Below are 20,003 nucleotides of genomic sequence, written 5' to 3'. Positions count from 1 at the left end.
CAGTCTTCTCGGGGACAAAGAAGGAAGAGGACCCTCAAGATTTCAATGATGGTCTTCAGAAGATATATAGAATGATGAGCGTGACGGAGACAGAGGCGGTACGTTTGGAGCTCGCGCATGGAGTAGCGAATGCACGGTACGAGACTTGGGAATTATCCCGAGGTAATGATACTTCGATGCCACGTGGGATGAGTTCGTGAGGCATTTCTACGGATCATTTTATTCCCTGCGAGGTCCGAGAAGCCGAGCCGAGTAGTTCTCAAACTCAAACAATGGGAGGACTGTCGGGATTACTACTTGGAGTTTATGTGTCTGGCAAAATATGCTACTGAGCTCGTTCCTAACATGAGGGCCAGAGTACAGAGGTTTGTCACTGGTCTTGAATTTCACTTATATGATGGGGCAAATATTGTAGCCCAGAATAGAGGTATGACTATCGCCAAGATATTGGCATTTGTGTAAGGAAATGAAACAAGGCTCAAGGAGGAGGAAGTTGTGCAGAAAGAGAAAGACAAAGAGCTTTAACAAGAGGTTAAGTCAACCGGGAAGTTTAGAATAGTGGGAAGAATAGAAAATTCTTCAACAATGTCATCCGGACCCATTCCTTCATCGGCCGCGCTCCAGCTCCTAAGTTCGGGAGAGGAGAAGAGAGAAGCTTTCGAGCGTCGAGGCTCACAATCTAAAGGGAATTCGGCGGTCATGGCTTCCACCTAGTTTATAATACTTGTGGGAAGAGACATTCGTGGACATGCCGTTCGGGCGTGGATGGTTGTTTTGGATGTGGCCGGTCGGGTCACTTTTTTGAGAGATTGTCCATTTTTAAGTAGGCTGTGGGACATAGCTCAATCCACCAATTCGATTTCACAGGTAAACAAGAACACTCGAGCTCGGTCAGGTGGAGCCCCAGCGAGATCAGAGAATGCAAGTAGAGGTCCAAACCGCTTGTATACTTTAGGTGCTCGACAGGATGCTGAGGGTCGTATCGATGTTATTACAGGTACTATCACCGTTTTCAGTTGTGATGTTTTTGCACTTATAGACCCAGGATCTACCCTTTCTTATGTAAAAATTTTTATTGCTAAAAAGTTTGGAGTCAAACCAGAACCATTGTCCAAACCTTTTGAAGTGTCTAACCTTATTGGTAAGGCAATTCTATCCCGATATATATATATATGGGGTTGTCCCAAAGGAGAGTGTACCATAAGTTGACACAGCATACCTTCACGAGTTAGAAATGGTAGACTTTGATATGATCATGGGGATGGATTGGCTATATTCTTGTTATGCGTCAATTTGGTTGTCGGACGAAAATAGTTAAATTTAAATTCCTACACGAGCTACCTTAGTTTGGTCCTCGTGATTCAAGAGCACCCGCAGGTCAATTTATCTCTTATCCGAAAGCCCGGTGATTTCTAAGGGCTATATCTATCATCTAGTCCCGAGTTAGGGATGTAGATACCTAGACCCCGACTCTTCGCCCGGCCTCAAGAGTCGCGAGTTTTCGAGAAGTTTTCCGGAGACCTTCCAGGAATCCCTCCTGATAGGGAAATAGAGTTCGGAATCTCCCTGGCACTAAGCCTATCTCAATTCCGCCATATAGAATGGCTCCAGCAGAACTCAAAGAACTTAAGGCTCAGTTAAAAGACCACCTAGATAAGGGATTCATCCGCCCCAGTGTTTCCCTATAGGGCGCACCAGTCCTATTCGTGCGAAAGAAAGATAGTTTCATGCGCATGTGTATAGACTATCGCCAGCTTAATAAAGTCACTATCAAGAACAGATATCCCCTTCCTAGAATAGGTGACTTATTTGACCAACTTTAGGGTGCCCAGTTTTATTCTAAGATTGACCTCAGATCTGGTTACCATCAGCTTAAGGTCAAGGAAAAATATATTCCTAAGACAGATTTAGAACCAGATATGGGCATTATGAGTTTTGTGTCATGTTTTTCGGAGTTGAATGCGCCAAGAACCTTGCGGATCTTATGAACAAAAGTGTTTAAGCCGTATCTCAATCTCTTCATGATTGTCTTCATCGATGATATTTTAGTATACTTCCGCAGCGAGTCAGATCATGCTCAGCACCTCAGAGTGGTATTACAAACTCTTAAGGACCGTGAGCTATTCGCAAAGTTTTCCAAGTGTGAATTTTGGCTTAAGTTTGTGGCATTCTTAGGCCATGTTATTTTCGAATAAGGTATTCGAGTTGATAACACTAAGATTGAGGCAAGAGTTGGCGGACCTTTTCTCGTTTCGGATATTTGTAGTTTCTTGAGGTCTAGCACCGGGTGTTTTATAGAGGGATTTTCCTCCATCCTCACTTCGTTGACTAGATTAACTCGTCTAAGTTTCGGTGGTCGGTTCTTTTGAAAACAAGGTTGACTTGAATTTTGACCTTCTTAGGAAGGGACCGAGGGGTTTGTAGTTTATTGTGATGCTTTGGGCGTGGGTCTCAGATGTGTCTTAATGCCTTTTGGGTTGACGAATGCACCGGCGGCACTTTAAAACGAGCGTTTAAAGCCGTATCTCGATCTTTTCGTATTTGTCTTCATCGACTATTTTAGTACTCGAGGGGTTCGAGTCAAAGAGCTCATCGCCTCGCAGTAGTATTACGGACACTTGGTGTGTATTGGTATGCTTGAATTTTGGCTCTCTTAGGCCATGTTATTTCCGAATCGATAACACTAAGATTGAAGAAGAGTTGGCCCGGACTCATCTCTGTTTTAGATATTCGTAGTTTCTTGTTTTTACTACGACCATCTCGGCGTTAACTAGTTTAACTCGGTCTAAGTTTCGGGGTCGCATGCTTGCTATTTTGAGAGTTGAAAACAAGGTTGACTTCAGCTCCGATTTGACCTTGCCGAAGGGACCAAGGGGTTCGTAGTTTATTGTGATGCGGAGCGTGGTCTCGAATGTGTCTTATGGTAGCTTATACATCTCGTCTCGTCGATCAAGGTTCACGAGAAGAATTATCCGACCATGACTTAGAGTTGGTACGTAGTTTTTGCACTTAAGATATGGCGTCATTATTTGTATGGAGTGCATGTTGATATTTTAACGGATCATAAAAGCTCACAGATATATTTTCATGTGAAGGAATCTTAGGCAAGAAGATGGCTCGAATTGCTTAAGGACTATGACGGGATATTCTCTATCATCCACAGGAAGGAGAATGTCAGTAGCCGATGCTCTCAGTCGGCGTTCCATGGGAAGTTTTGCTCATGTTGATGCAGATAAGAAAATTATAACCAAGGAAGTCCACCGTTTGGCCAGTCTTAGGGTTCGACTATTGGACTCCGATGATGGCAGTATGGTTGTTCAGAATAGAGCCCTTTTCTCCGTAGTCGTTGAAGTTAAAGAGAAGCAGTATAAAGATCCCTACTTGTTGCAGCTGAAAAAGGGGATTCACAAGCATAAGACGATGGCTTTCGAACAAGGGAGATGACGGAACCTTGAGATATCGAACAATTATGTGTTCCGATATAGATGGGCTCGTAGAGAGAATCGTCAAGCTCACCATCTAGGTATTCCATTCACCCAGGTTCCACAAAGATGTATCACGATCTTAAGAAGATTTATTGGTGGAATGACATAAGAAAAATGTAGCGGATTTTGCGGCTATGTCCAAATTGTCCGCAAGTGAAAGCCGAACACCGCAGGCCCGGTGGCTTCATAATCGAATATTGATATTCCCGTGGAGATGATAAATATGGATTTCATAGCAGATTACCGTTCGAAATAAAAAGCATGATTCAATTTGGGTGATTATGGAAAGACTTACGAAGTCGCCGCACTTCTTTGTTAAGACCACATACGCTGAGACTATGCCAAGTTGTATATTCGCGAAATTGTTAGGCTTCACGGACTCCCGTTGTCCATTATTTCAGATCGTGGTGCTCAATTCACAAGAAAATTTTAGAAATCCTTTCGAAGGGATCGGGTTCAAAGGTTAACCCCGGCACGACATTTCCACCCTCGTACGGTCGGCAGCGCCAGACCATTCAAACCTCGAGGATATGTTAAAGGCATGTGTCCTTGATTTCAAAGGTAATCGGGATGATCACCTACCTCTTTGTTGAGTTTGCTTACAACAACATCATTACCAAAGTATCTGATGGCACCGTTGAAGCTCTTTATGGGCGAAGGAGTAGATCACCGATTGTTGGTTCGAAGTGGTAGCGAGAGTTGTTGGGACAAGATTTGGTCTATCGTGCTATGGAAAAGGTCAAGTTAATTCAAGAGCATTTGAAGAAGACGGCTCGTAGTCGCCAAAAGTCTTATATAGATGTGACGGAGAGATTTAGTGTTTGAAGTTCATGATTGGGTATTTCTCAAAGATTCGCCTATGGGGTGTCATGTGTTTGGAAGAAGGGAAACTTAGTCCTCACTATATCGGACCATACGTAATTAGTGCGAAAAGGGCTGATCTAGTGCTATGCGCAGCTTGAATTGCCACAGAGAGTTGGAATCGTACATCTAGTGTTTCATGTGTCCATGTCGAGAAAGTGAGTGCGAGACCCCTCTGTGTTATCCCGACTGACTCTATAGCTCAATGATAGTTTGACTTATGAGGAAGTCCGATTGAAAATCTTTATCGTCGATTCGCAAGTTGAGAACTAAAGAGTGTGTAGCCTCTGAAAGGTTTTATGAGAAGTCAAAAGTTGAAGAGTTACTGGGAAGTCGAAAGATTACGAAGTCCGTATATCCCTATCTAACAGAGAACAACTAGCAAAATGTCCGCATAATTATTGTACTTCCTCTCGTTTCCTTCCTATAGTTTCCATTATCCATTCCATGTTAGACAATCACCAATTAGTTGCTTAGTTAATAGGTTAATTCTACCCAAATTTCGTCCGCTACGTGCTAATGATAGTTAGTGTGCACATGTCTTAGTTCCTTTTATTCAAAATCCATCATTCGAGGACGAAAATGATCCCAAGGAGAGATATTGTAAAACCTCGACCTTTAACTTAAGCCTTGACTATGATCCCGTACTTAGAAAACAATAAAGAAATGGAGAATTGGAAATTTCTCTTCACTTGTCGGGACGGGGATTTACGCCCTGGGACACGGACTGTCTAAACCTTATAGCGTCGTATTTCAAGTCGTAAAGTGACACCCAAAATCACCGTGCATTTTGAATTTGGCTACGTGGAATTTTATATTGTTAAATACGACCGTATTTTGAAATATGACCCGTAAAGTGTATCGTATTTAAGAAGGAAACATAAAACAACATTTTCGTTTGGAATATGTCGATACGGTCTCCGGACCGAAATTAGTTTACTAATCGTATTTTGTCCGTATTTCTAACCCCCACCTCGAACCTATAAATACCAAATCTTCGCTTATTTTATTTCGTTTTTCATAATTCCAAGCCACTAGAAACGAAGTGTTCTTCTCCCAACAATCCAAAACAACAAGGTAAGTCATTCCAAACTCTTCCAAATCAATTCTATCATATATGCTCTTAATCTAATCATGAAATCATGTTCTTACATAGGTTTTTCAAGAAAAACCCAATTAAAAAGCATAAAGAGCAAAATCTTGAACTCTTTTTCAAGACTATATTATTATTCAAGTTTGAGAGCAATTCCAAGTATGTTAAGCATACTATCTACACGAGGAACATTGTTTAATCATCCTCATACCTCAATTATCATAATTCCCGTAAATCCAAATACGTTCGTGATTTTGCCCTAGTTCTTGATTTTCATAACCTAGGGTTAGAGCTCAGTTTTCTGATTATGTTCATACTTGTTTATGCATTCTATGGACCCTAGTTTAATCTAAAAGACTTGTAATTCAATCTACGAGTCTCATAATGCACCTAAGTCATCAATCACATAAAGAGTCAAATAGTCAAGCTTTTACACTTGTTACTTCATGTTTGATTGGGCCTAAGGCCATAGTTATGATTCATATGCATATGTAATTATTTTGGGCCCGAGCCATAGCTTTGAGATCTCATATTATTTATCGGGCCCCGAGGCCAGTTATATGATATTTGCACAGTGGTTTATATACGCATCAATGATTTATAGTATTCGCTCATTATGCTTTATTGTTCATATATCCCTTATTATTGCTCCGCTTTTATCATACTTGTACAATTCAAATGTACTAACGTCCTTATGTATGGGCCTCGCACTTCACGATGCGTAGTCCGACTTTCGTGAGGATACAACAAATTTCGCTTTAGCTTTTAGCCAAAGACGAGACATTAGCTAGTTGGTAGCCACTCTCTTCAAGGGCTTTCCCCATCTATTCCCTTTTAGTATTAGTTAGTTCATTAGCACTTGAGGCATGTCAGGGTCATGTCCTAACTTAGTTATTCTTATAGTATTTTGATCATAGAGGTTTCATAGACACAATCTTTATTCAGTTATGTTAGTTTTGCCTCACAACATTTATTTCCGCATCCTCTATTATATTTGAGTTAGAGTATTCTTTTGGTTCATTTTATGATTTACGTTTCATGATACAATCTTAGACTCAAGGTACCATAGGTTTGCTCGATCATAGACAGTCAGGCATTGAGTGCCATGTCACTCCCAGGCCATGGTTCGGGCGTGACATTTTATTTGCATAGGGGCCTGCATTTCACAATGCAGATTTACAGGACGACGAATTAGCTCATTAGGACTCAGCACATATCAGCTGTTTGTGAGCCCCATTCTATTCGGGGTGTTACCTTTATTTATTTCTTATCAGTTATGCAGTTAAGGTATGCCGGGGGCTTTATCCCGATAAATAGTTTAGCAGTCAGACTCATGTCAGAGGTTTTATAGACTAGTCAATTATATTATGTCAGATATTCAGAGTCGTATAGCCATTTTGTCTCAATATTATCATGTTTATTCAGATATTTCTGCTTCATGTTTTGAACAAGTATTTTCATTATCATTACGAGATTCCATGATTATTCAGATTATCCATGTTTTAAAGTGTATTTCGTATTAGTTCATGTCCATGTTGATTTAGCAAGCCATGTGGTTCACTTGGTCACATGTAGCAAGGAACCGAGTGCGGTGTTACGCCCAAGCCATTGTTCAGGGCGTGACATATTTTCTAGCTGAAGAGGGTGAAGTACAGCCTCCATGTACGGCCCATACATTCTCGCCGTACATGGGACCTAAATTTGTCATGCCCCGAACCCTGGCCTGGGTGTGACACGACACTCGATGCCTGACTGTCTATGATCGAGCGAACCCATGGCTGTTGAATCTAACAGTTGTATCATGGAAGCATGCAAGATATAACACGAAGCAAGAGAATGCTCTAACTCAAATATAATAATGAATGCGGAAATAAATGTTGTGAGGCAAAACCAACATAACTGACTAAAGTTTGTGTCTATGAAACCTCTATGATCAAAATACTAAAAGAATAACTAGGTCAGGACAAGACCCTGACATGCCTCAAATACTAATGAACTAACTAATACTCGAAAATCGACGGAAGCCCTGGATGAGAGGGCTCACCAACTAGCTCGATGTACTCAAAGCGCCGGAAGGTAAGCGACTGCCGTATCCTCCTCGAAAGTCGTACTCGCACCGTGAAGTGCAGGCCCATACATAAGGACGTTAGTACATTTGAATTGTACAAGTATGATAAGCATCTGAAGCAATGATAGGGGATATATGAACAATTAAACATAATAAAACTGAATACTCATATCATGAGCTGATCTGTATAGAAACCACATGTGCAAATATCATGTAACTATGGCCTCAGGCCCAATAAATAATGAGATCTCAAAGCTATGACCTCAGGCCCAAAATAATTACATATGCATATGAATCATAACTATGGCCTTCGGCCCAATCAAACATGAAGCAACAAGTGTAAAATTGACTACTGGCTCTGTAACCTGACTGATAACTTAGACTGCATTCTGAAACTCGTAGATTGAATTACAAGTCTTTTAGATCAAGCTAGGGTCCATAGCATGCATAACAAGTATAAACGTAATCAGAAAACTGAGCTCTAACCCTAGGTTATGAAAATCAAGAACTAGGGCAAAATCATGAACTTGCTGGATTTATGAGAATTATGATAATTGAGGTATGAGGATGATTAAACAATGTTCCTCATGTAGATAGTATGCTTAACATACCTGAAATTGCTCTCAAACTTGAATAATAATCTGGTCTTGGAAAAAGAGTTCCAAGGTTTTGCTCTTTATGCTCTTTAATTGGGTTTTCTTGAAAACCCTATGTTAAGAACATAGTTTCATGATTAGATTAAGAGCATATATGATAGAATTGATTTGGAAGAGTTTAGAATGACTTACCTTGTTGTTTTGGATTGTTGGGAGAAGAACACTTCGTTTCTAGGGCTTGAAATTATGAAAAACAAAATAAAATAACTAAAGGAAGGTATTTATAAGTTCTGGTGCGGGTTGGGAAATACGGTCCGTAAACCTGGGCCGTAATTCAACATGTTTCAAACAGAATCACTGGTTTCCGTTTCGTCCTTAAATACGATCACACTTTACGGGGCCGTATTTCAAAATATGGTCCGTATTTAACAATATGAAAATTCCACCAGACAAATTCCAGAATGCACAGTGATTTTGGGTGCCACTTTACAACTTGAAATACGGGCCGTATACTGGTTTACGGTCTGTATTCTGGGGCGTAAATCCCCATCTGATAGCTAAAGAGAAATTTCCAATTCTCACATTTTTTATCTGGTTTTCTAAGTCTGGGATCATGGTCAAGGCCTAAGTTAAAGGTCTGAGGTATTACAAAATTCCAGTGGCATACGACCTGTACAATCTTGCCCGTACATGGATGAAAATTTCCAGAACCTCCAACTTTCTCCCAAGGCAAGGTACGCCTTAAAAGTACGGCCCGTACAATTTGACGTAGCTCGTACTTTTCCCATTCTGAAGGAATTTTCTAATGCCGCGCTCCCGTCTTGGTTTCTAAGTCCCAAATCATGAACGTAGCCTAGTTTAAAGGTACGAGGTGTTACAGACCCAACATCCCAATTTCGAAACCTATTATGCTACTTCCATTCAAACTAAATTAGTTATAGTACCTTGAGTAGTAACCTCTAAGCTACAAGGTATTCCAACGATCTTGAGTAGCAAGCTGTAAAGTATTAGATATCTTTCTTCTCCTAATCTTACTAGACTTGATTCTTGCGTACCATCATGATTAAGTACTTCCCGCTCGTGTGATCTAGATTTTTTGTCTTTATTTAATATTGTAAAATAGCGGGATGTATTCCTATTCTTGTTGTATTTCATCTTTTCTTGATTCATCGCCTTTTAAGCAATAAAATATCTTGAGAGTTTTTGCCAAAGTCCTAGAAGTATACTTGGTATCGTGTTCTAACATATACTTGTTACATGACTTTTTCTTAAAGAAATACTGAAAATTAACTTAACCGTGGCGATATGATGGGACGGTTTCAAAAAGTCCGTGGTGATAGCCCCTAGCTGAAACTGTTAATATCACCAATTGATATACTATGTGATAAAAAGACAAAAAATAAAAATAAAAATAAAAAAATATCACCGTTCTGGTTTTTGTTGTCATTCGACAGTGAGGTCCTCTCGCCCTAGACACATGACAAATGAAAGAAGAAAAACAGACACAGAGAGGTGGAAGATTGGCTTGGGCGTGTAACATAGGGAAGAAAAACGAGTGCAAGGTGGAATTTTGTCGAAAGGGTTTTCAGATTAGGATATGTCTTCAAATTGCCTTCAAAATTATTTGGCATTCGTCGTCCCCAACTCAAATCCCCAACCTTTCCTTTTTCCTTGCCATTGCAATACCAATTTTGTACGCCCAGAGCAAGTCTCTCGTCTCCGCTGCCGCAAGTTGAGTTTTGGGCCACTTGTTCCGCTTGCTGCTGCTGCTAGGTCTAACGGAACAGCAGAAGACGTGGAAGAATGTGAAGCCAGGGAGGCTGTCAGCTGTTATCTTCAAGAACTTGGCGTTTCTAACGAGGAATCCATGGAAATAGCACTCAACTCACCTAAGTACGTCAGCATGTTGATAGATAGCGTCCGTGACCTGGATGACTTTTCCTTATGGAATTCGTGGAGCACTACTGATGATGAAAAACCACCTTTCAAGAGGAAGGTCTACCTGATGGCAAAGCAAAAAGGTGATAAGGGCATGCTTCCCTTCTTGGAGAGCATTGGCCTCACTCTCTCTTCTGCAACCCACTTAGCTCGCTATTTTTCCTCTAAGACACTACCTACCCTCATCGATAAGGTAATACCACTACTCTAGTGTACATCAGGTCATTTTTGTGGAATTCTTGATTTAATTCTGCGATTGAAGTGCTGTTTTTTTCTTTTAAATCAAAATATTGGTTCACAGCTGCTTGGTGCACTGTTGTCTCCTGTTTTTCTTTTGCTTAAACAGAACAGTACATGTAACACTAATTAGCAAACACCTTTTAATAATGTCAAAAGTTGATATGCTATTCATCTTTCGTAGTGTTGGCTCATTCTATGGCAATCCCATGAGCTCAGTGGGAGAATCCTGATCAGGTTCTATTGAACATATCACAGGAGAATGAAGAACCTTGATTTAGTTTGGCTAGATAAGAAAGTAATATAGTCACTGGAATGCTTTCCAAAATTGCTAAGATTACCTCTGGTTCAAACATTGAGGTGAAGTATAGGTTAACATATAGTTATTGATGAAGATCTTTAAACTGCCTATATAAAATCCATTCATGCCATGGTTAAGGCAATTGAAAAAGCTCACGAGTGGGCATACAGACATCTCTTTCTTGAGATAAGAGGTTTGAACCCTTTTTAGGTTCTTTATCACATGTCCTGATCCCTGTTTTACTTGCTCATAGGTTAAGTATCTGAAGAAGATATTCTTCGCAGACAGTGATGATGGAGGACTTATTGCTAGAAATGCCCGGCAAATGATGATGCACTTGTCCATCAGTATTGATGAGGATATCCAGCAGACCTTGTCATTTTTTGAGAAGGTCAGTTGCCTCCTTGAATCAGGATGGTTAATGAAGCCTATTTACTGCGCCTGTCTTGACATTTGTGGTACTGTGTCTGTTACACTTTCATTGAGCTGTACCTACCCTAAAGTTTGTGGAACTAAAATCAATTACATCTATATCTAGATATATGCCTTCTTAATTATGACTATTTTTCCTAAATGGCAAAGTCTGTCGTCTACAAACCCTTGAAGTAAGTAGTAACTATGGTCAACCAGTACTTTATATCGTAGCCTTACATGACTGCTCCTCTACAGTTCACCCAATTCCAATTAATCTTAACATATTACTTTGACATCCAATCATTCTCTCACTCTCCACCATAGTCCACTTTAAGTCAGTTAAAACGAGTCTGAATAATACTTCCTGCTAGCAACTACATAATGATATTGTACTTTTTGTAGATTCAAGCAAGGCGTGGAGGTCTACATTTGTTAGGTTCTGAAGATGCATCTTTCCGATATCTTATTGAATCATTTCCACGACTTCTGTTACTACCTAAGGAGAGTCATATAAAGCGTCTGATGGAATTTCTTGATGATATTGGAGTGGCAGAAGGATGTAAGAGACAAATTCTCCTTTTGTTTCCGCCTATTATTTTCTATGACATTGAAAAGGATGTTAGACCAAGATTGCAGGCGATCCTTAAGGTATCGGCTTGTTTATTAATATCTGATTTTAATGGTGTTTCTTCTGTACATATCTTCAACTCTCTCAGTTGGATGACTCACGGTTATCACATTAATATGATTGCAATATGTTTGATTGGCTTCTGTTAGTATTACTAGTATAAGAGTCGAAGGACATTTTGATCTTTATCATCCTCTCTCTCTTTTCTTTTGGTATGTGTGGAGGTTCTACACCGAAGCCTGTTGGTAAGGATGTACTTATGGACGATTTTGAACAATTTGCCCAGTTATTTTGGGCTTCTGAAAGGAGGCAGTTTTCAGCCTTGAACTGATATGGCAAAAAATAAATCTTTATAACTCTGCTGAGGAGAACTGAATCATAGTTTTAGACTTTGGTAGAAATGTTAGTGCAGGACTGAAATAGTTTACAAACTTTCTAAGTGGAAAATTTATTTATATGTGAATAAGTTGGACAATCTTGGAGCGTTCATTTCTAGGATGGTGTGATTGTTGTTCATCCCTTGCTAGGATGGTATGACGGGCAAAGATTTTGGGCAGATGTTGTTGAAATATCCATGGATTCTTTCGAGGAGCATTCTGCAAAACTACGAGAACATCCTGATTTTCTTTGATGATGAAAAGGTATTAATCCTGATTACACTATTTTGCACATGAGGCAAAGTTTCCCATTTGACCGGTTAGTTTTTTCTATGAAATGCCTCTGGTTGATTCTACTGGGTTTTATGTGTAAAGTCCTTGCAACTTTCTAAGAGTCCCTTGTACCTTTGCATTTAATTGACTTGACTTGTGGTCTACACAAGCAGTGGGTTTGGTTTCTGCATCACTGTATGCCTTGTATTCCAGTAAGTTAGAGTGTGATTTAGTTGGCATTTTGCTATTATTTGTTTTGGGCAGGTACCAAAAATTAGTGTAGCTCAGGCAATCAAAAGCTGCCCACTCCTTTTGGGGTTGTCAGTTAACAAGCTGAAATTGGTGGTGGAACAGTTTCGTAACTTTGGCATTCGAAACCAGAAGTTGGGTAAGGTGATTGCTACAAGTCCTCAGCTGCTACTGCAGAAGCCTCAGGAATTCCATCAGGTGAGAGTCAAAATGATGTTGTTCGCCTAACAAATTACTAACAAAAGTAGAAATGTATGCAAGATTGTGCTGATTGACTTGGGAGCTTCAATATGAGATTTCAGAATTTTTTTGGTGATGGTAGTTGTACAACTGCATCAGCATCTTCATTTTAGTGAATCTTCACAGTTATCGGTTTCTGAACATGTTTTTTGCCCTGTCAAAGAAAAAAAATTGTCACAAATCTTATATTGAATGATAGATGATAACACAATTATTTGGTTCTAAAAGCTTCACTTTCCTGATTGAAGCTCCATCATAAATATGATAGCGATCTTGAAAACGACTTCAAAATTGTTTAAACATGTGGAGATGAGAAACTTTCCCATATATGGAAAAGGCCATATCAATTTGCTCCTTTTTGTTGCTTCTGAAGTGAAAAGATATCCCTATTTATATATGATTTTAGGGTCTTCATACAGGGGAACTTTAGATTATAGGGGTATTGCTTATTTTCGAGGTATCCCCACTTCTTAATAATAAAATATATTTCTTTTGAAACAAAAGCATTTCAATAAAATATGTTTAGTTATTTTATAGATGATTGAAGGGTCCTTAAACAGGGGTAACTTTAGATTATAGGGGTATTGCTCGTCTTTGGGGTATCCCCGCTTATGTCAATAAAATGTATTTCCCCTTGAAACAAAAGCAATTCAATAAAATATGTTTACTTATGAAAAGAAGAAAAAGGTATCATAATCTGTTCCTGCCCGTAGAATAATTTCAAATTGGAACTAACCAAGGACCATATGCAGCTTCATTACAACAGTTCCATCACTGTGGAAGATGCCTTCTAGTAGCAACTGATTAGTCGAGCTCACACTTTAATTGGAGACAACTTGAGAATGACCACTCTACCTTTATCAGATTTTTTGATAAAATGTTTATTAATGAGGAAAATTCTTGCATACAAGACATGGGCGGAGCCACCTTCCGCGAAGGGTGGTTAGTTGCACACCCTTCACCGGAAAATTCGAGGTGTACATAGGTTAAATGTTAGCTATTATGAGTAAATATTTAATTTTGCACACTCTTAATACAACTGAGAAGAAAAATTGAACACCCTTAGCCAAATTCCTGGCTCCGCCACTGATTCAAGATGGATATAGAAGGTAGAGATGGAAACATGACTCCTCATGAAGACCACCCAATTTTCTGTACTAACTGGAATGTAATAAGTAGAGAATCTCATATAAAAGCATGATTCCCACATACAAGATGTTGGATAAAACTAACATCTGCTGAAGGTTGAGCCTTGATACGTCGTGATTTTTTGCTTGGGTTTTGACCAGTTGTTTGAAGGTTTATCTATATGACATGGCTGTAAATAAATATTTACCGAATCTCTGTCTTGGCTACACATATTGCTTGTTCTACCTTGATATTCCAGATAAGTGAATATTTCAGATACATGCATTCTCTCCCTCTATATCTTGATTTTGGCATGCTTTTGGTGTTGCTTCATGGAGAGAGTGAGTGAAATTGCTTGTTAATAGATTGATGATCCTATCAGAGTAAGAGTTCATGATGATGCTTGAGCATCTTCTTTTGCTGATTACAGAAGAATTTACCTTTTTTGGGTGAATGTAAGTAGTATAATTATCTCAGCACCTGTTATATAAATTTTCTGTTTTTCGTGGGAGTAATAATTCTTTATCTCCAGGTAGTGTGCTTCTTAAGGGATCTAGGTCTGGATGATGATATCATTGGTAGGATACTTGGTCGCTGTCCTGAAATTTTTGCATCGAGCATCGGGAAAACTCTTAAGAGAAAACTGGATTTCCTAATGGGTATTGGAGTTTCCAGAAGTCATCTTCCCAGGATTATCAGGAAATATCCTGAGTTTTTTGTATGTGACATCCACAGAGCTTTACGTCCAAGGTAAAAGATCATATTCTCTGGTATATGCTTAAGTTGTTCAATTAAATTGCACCCACGGGTGTGACCTAGTGGTTAATGAAGTGGGAAGAGAACCATGAGGTCTCAGGATTAAATCCTAGCGGAGGCAAAAAACACTAGGTGATTTCGTCCTATCTGCCTAAGTCTTGGCGGGTAGAGTTACCCGATACTTGTGCTGGTGGAATAATCGAGGTGCGCACAAGTTGACACAAACACCACCGTCATAAAAAAATGAAGTTGTTCAAGATGGAGGTATTTGTGAAAAAATATGTAACACTTGACTGTCCGAAAATAGTTGATCTCTGTCATTTCCCAAGAATTAAATATGATCCTTTAGAGTATTTTATCCTCCATATGAATACTTAAATGCATTTAGAAGGCGTTGTAGCAACTTTTGTAGTTTATATTGTCACGACCCAAATTGGAGGGCCATGACGGGCACCCGGACCCTACCTGTCTAGCACCGCTAAACATGCTTTCATATCATGATCATAAACAATAGTGGACCTCGAGGGTCACAATGAAAATATGCTAAATCATATGAGAAACATGCTAAAAAAGGGATGAGCCCAAGAAGACATACTATACAACTATGCTGGACAAAATATGTGCAAGCCGACAAGGCCATCGTGAAACACTATACAACAAAAATATAGGCTGAGAGGGCCATACCAAGTCTAACTATACCATGATTGTCTACAAGCCTCTACTGGAGTATATGACGTAACAAGGTCGGGACAGGGCCCCGCCATACCCATATGCATATCAAAAATATCGTACCAAGACTAGACTGCAACTCCGAAACAAGAGGAAAAAAACAATATCGGTCACAACAATAACCTACGAGGGCGGATCGTCAACCTGCTGTCACACGAACTCGCGGCATGAAACGCAGCGCCTCCAGAAAAAGAGACTTCAGTACCGACAAAGTATTGAGTGTGTAAGGCATGAAAATAACATGAAAGAGAAATAAAAGTACATAGGATAAAATGAATGCAACCTGTACGTCTGAATTGCCGTTGTGGGCCAATGATATGCATAAATACTGTGCATGCATGCGTAAGGGTCATACATATATATATATATATATATATATATGCGTATATAACGCCTATCAAGCCTCTGTGGGCATCCCCTCGTATCATATCGGCCTCTGTGGGCATCATCATTATCATCATGTGACCAGCTGATCAGGTGGTAGTGCGTATATAACACCGTCACCTTCCCGTACCCCATACATATATATAGTACATAATATTCTCGCATATAATGCACGAGGGTCATAGGTCCGTACATGTATGTATATGTATATATATATATATATATATATATATATATATATATATATATATAAATATATATAATGCAATGCATAACTATGATAAGAGTACATCTTGAATCCGTCGGAGTGACGTAAGGTCATTATACCTCCAAACATCGTATTGTGATAGCATTTTCATCAACAAATAACTCTATGAATCATACTGAATCTGAAAAAGTACTTACTGAAATCAACATTACTAGATCATGAATCAACATGGAACATCCTTTGCTACTAAGAATAGAATCATTATGGAGCAGTGTTATGTTCACGGTTCGTTCATAAGGATCATGCCAAAAGATAGAAAGGTAGCGTTAACATAACTCAAGTCGTCCCAGCAATCTAACAACGAGCTTATCACAACTAGAGCGTCAATCCTATAACAAAGGAATACATATACAACTTAGATGGCGCTAGTATATCACGTACATCAATGATAACTCGATTCTAAGTGAAACGGGCAGCATTCCCCTATTTCTTAATCATCACCACAAAGCTCACAACCAACAATCAACATAACAACCTCATATGATCTTCTTTAAACTCATATCCACAACTTTAAAGATATACAATTGAGCAACTCGATATACGCTTGTATACAACACTTATATACTTTTTTCTTCCAAATTCACCAAGTGTAACAACCTCAGCACATTCTCAGCATCAACTATGATACCCACAACAAGATTTTTGCTCAAAACACACTAACAATCATGACTCAAGTTAGATTACAACTCAAAATAACATCAAGTTCATGTTTGAACCTTTCCTCCAATTTCTTTCTCCCAAACCCTAGCATAACTATACATAAACATGACAAAAAGATGAAATCTTACCTCAAGAGCTCAAGAACACTTCCATTCCAGGATTACTTCACCTGAAGTATCCTCCAAAGCTTCTGCAAGAAGGAAACAAGCTTCAACAATACTTTGAAAACCTTTGGCACTTGATTCTCACTTTGATCTTTGAGTTTTACTTAGGGAGTGATTGAATATGATGGGAGAAGGTTTCTAGGGCTTATATGGACTTAGGTTTGAGTTAAAATGACAAAAAAATGAGGAGAGGTCGTAATATAAACAAAAAGCAAAATTCACTGCCATAGAAATACAGTCCGTATATACTGGCCTTGTAATGGTCCGTATAAAACAATTTCAGAACGAAACTTTGCCGAAACATATTCTCTTCGATTCACTTATTCTCTAATCCTTCCATAACTTACCAAACATGAACTTAAACCCTTATAAACATAACATAGGCATGTCCAACCTCGTATAACCTTGGGGACAGCCCCGGTGTCCAAGACTGGGGCAACTAACATGCGACGAATCTCAACGTATAAAACTACGAGGTGTAACATATATTTAGTAGGCGTTTGGCCATAGAAACCAAATAATTTTTCACTTTTTTTGGAATTTTGGAGTTGGAGTTGGAGTTGTGTTTGGCCATAGTTTTTCCAAATAGTATTTTTTGGTTGAAATGTACTTGTTTAGGTTGTCAAAAAAGCGAAAAACTTGAAAAACAAGTTTTTCTTGTTTTTCGAAGTTGTATTTGGAATTTTCATGGCCAAACACTAATTTTTGAAAAAAATGAAAAAAAAATCGGAAAAAAGTGAATAATTCTTAATGACAAACGGTATTTTTTTTTTTCGGTAGCTCATATCACAGACCCTGGCTAGTTTGGGAATTGAGATGTAGTTTGATTGATTGATTGATCCATATGAATGTTCAAATTCATTTTACAAAGAGTACTTATTTCAAGTCCAATTTAACTGCGGAAATGGGTCAAGTGTACCGTAAATGAGCAGAATAGTACTATTAATTGGGACAAATGAGGTAGATAACAACATCTCACGTTGCTGCAATTTCAATCTAGTTTTAAATTTTGGGGTCACAATTATTAGATAACATACAGATTATATGCTTTTACAGCCTTACCTGGTTTGCTAAGCACAGCAACAAATTCCCAGTGCAAGTATAGTACCTTGTGTTGTGACAATCTAATTTTCATTTTGAGCAGAATGACTTACTTGATGCATGTCGGGCTTTCAAAGAGGGAAGTAGCACTAATGATCTGCAGGTTCTCACCATTGCTCGGCTACAGCATAGACGAAGTTCTCAAGCCTAAGGTAGAATTTCTGATGAACTCAATGGAAAAACCAATAAGTAATGTGGTTGAATACCCGAGATACTTCAGCTACTCGTTAGAGAACAAAATAAAACCTAGATTTTGGGTGCTCAAGGATAGAAACATGGAATGCAGCTTGAAAAGTATGTTGGGTAAAAATGATGAAGAATTTTCTGCGGAGTTTGGAGAGAGGAAGATGCTTGTTCCCCCGCTTTAATTCCGATTGGTACTTTTCTCGCTAGTGTTGTTTCAAGATTTAAATGCATGCACAAACGGATAGATGGCCGGCGGTGCATGTGCAAAGGTTTTTGTGAATAATATCAGATCAAATCATTTGTGGAGTTTCAATCTCACTAGACCTTCAGCCGTTATTTTGGGTTCCTGTTGTATAAGAAATCCTTTTTGGGAATTTTGTCCCCTATGGTTTTAGGAAAACCAGGTCATTTAGATTACATAGATAGTCATGATGGATTGATAGTTGGTATTGTCTTTATTCTGTCTATCTTATTAAATTATTCACAAGTTATGACAAATTGATATGACTTGATACTGTCTTCATTCTATGTATCTTGTTAAATTGTTCCCGAATCATGACAAATTGATATGGCTTGGCTTCATTCTAACTATTCTATTAAAATGCTCACAAGTCATGACGGATTGGTATGCCTTGCCTTTATCTTTATTCTACCTATCTTGTAAAATTGTTGAAAAGTCATGACAGATTGATATGACTTGGTACTATCTGCAATTTATCCATCGTGTTAAATTATTCACTAGTCATGACAAATTAGTATGACTTAGTGCTATCTTCATTCCACCTATTTTATTAAATTATCTAGAATTCATGACACATGGATTGGTATGACTTAGTACTGCATTCTACCTATTTTATTAAATTATGACAGATTGGTTTACTTGGTGCTATTCTCATCTACTTATCTTGTTAATTTTTCACAAGTCATGACGGAGACGAATTGGTATAACTTAGTACAATCTTCATTTTACCTATCTTGTTTATAAAATTTTTACAAGGCACGATAGATTGGCAGGACTTGTTGTTATCTTCATTCTACCTATTTTATTAAATTTTTCATAAATTATGACAAATTGATTTAACTTGCTACTATCCAATTTGTGTTAAAAGATTTAACTCCCACCTAAGTATCCCATTTGCCTGTCTTTACTTGAAATTTAGGAGCAGTTTTCTCCTTAGTCGATTCCTCCATAAACTAAGCTTGTTGATTCCTTTTTGTTGCTTTTTTAGTTTTTCAATCAATTCTACTAACTCATCTAAATTTAGGATTAGTAATTGATCTCTATTTAAATCATTAATAAATCGAGTCACAGTGACCTTCTCATTTGCATTATAATTAGCTTGGTTTTAGCCATATTAAAATAACGGAAAAGGGCTAAATATACCCCCATACTATTGGGAAAGGATCAAATGTATCATTCGTTATACTTTGGGTCAAAATATACCCCTGCCATTATATTATGGTTCAAATATACCATTCACCCATTAAAGTTGTCCAAGGTGGACTTCCAATCCTACGTGATACTAACATTTGATGAGGTGGATGACATGTGGCATGCCACGTCAGCACTCTTAACCCATTTTACCCCTCCCCTCTATTTGTTCATTTACCACTAAAATTTTCTTCCCTTCCACCACCACGAGTGACACCATTACCACTAAATAAAAAATGTAAGGAAATGAGTAGAGCATAATGATCAAAATTCACACAAACCCCCACACCCACCCAAGCACCCACCCTCCACCACCCACCCCACCCATCCATCAACCTCGAACGCATTTCATCTTCACCCACCCCAACGCCGCACCATCCAAACCCTCCCTCCCAAATTTTCTGTTCATACATTTTATTTTACTTTTATAAAAAA

At 38.6% G+C, this 20,003-nt stretch overlaps 1 protein-coding gene across 1 annotated transcript; it reads left to right on the top strand.

Moving 5' to 3' along the window:
• The first annotated feature begins 9,528 nt into the window (after nucleotides 1-9,528).
• LOC132042121 (transcription termination factor MTERF2, chloroplastic) lies at nucleotides 9,529-18,650 on the top strand. The gene is made up of 7 exons (XM_059432737.1): nucleotides 9,529-10,234; nucleotides 10,833-10,970; nucleotides 11,396-11,641; nucleotides 12,149-12,262; nucleotides 12,536-12,718; nucleotides 14,421-14,638; nucleotides 17,994-18,650. The coding sequence occupies exons 1-7, from the start codon at nucleotides 9,701-9,703 to the stop codon at nucleotides 18,316-18,318; spliced, it is 1,758 nt and encodes a 585-aa protein (XP_059288720.1). The 5' UTR covers nucleotides 9,529-9,700; the 3' UTR covers nucleotides 18,319-18,650.
• The last annotated feature ends 1,353 nt before the right edge of the window (nucleotides 18,651-20,003 follow it).

This window comes from Lycium ferocissimum, unplaced genomic scaffold (assembly GCF_029784015.1).
Source record: "Lycium ferocissimum isolate CSIRO_LF1 unplaced genomic scaffold, AGI_CSIRO_Lferr_CH_V1 ctg1348, whole genome shotgun sequence".
In the NCBI taxonomy this organism is placed as follows: Eukaryota; Viridiplantae; Streptophyta; class Magnoliopsida; order Solanales; family Solanaceae; genus Lycium; species Lycium ferocissimum.
This window is presented reverse-complemented; position numbering and strand designations above follow the sequence as displayed.

Excerpts from the sequence above, each read along its gene's own strand:
- LOC132042121 (XM_059432737.1), top strand. The coding sequence starts at position 9,701 with ATGTCTTCAAATTGCCTTCAAAATTATTTGGCATTCGTCGTCCCCAAC. Across the intron at positions 10,235-10,832 it reads TACCTACCCTCATCGATAAG|GTTAAGTATCTGAAGAAGAT; the intron begins GTAATACCACTA and ends ACTTGCTCATAG. Across the intron at positions 11,642-12,148 it reads GATTGCAGGCGATCCTTAAG|GATGGTATGACGGGCAAAGA; the intron begins GTATCGGCTTGT and ends ATCCCTTGCTAG.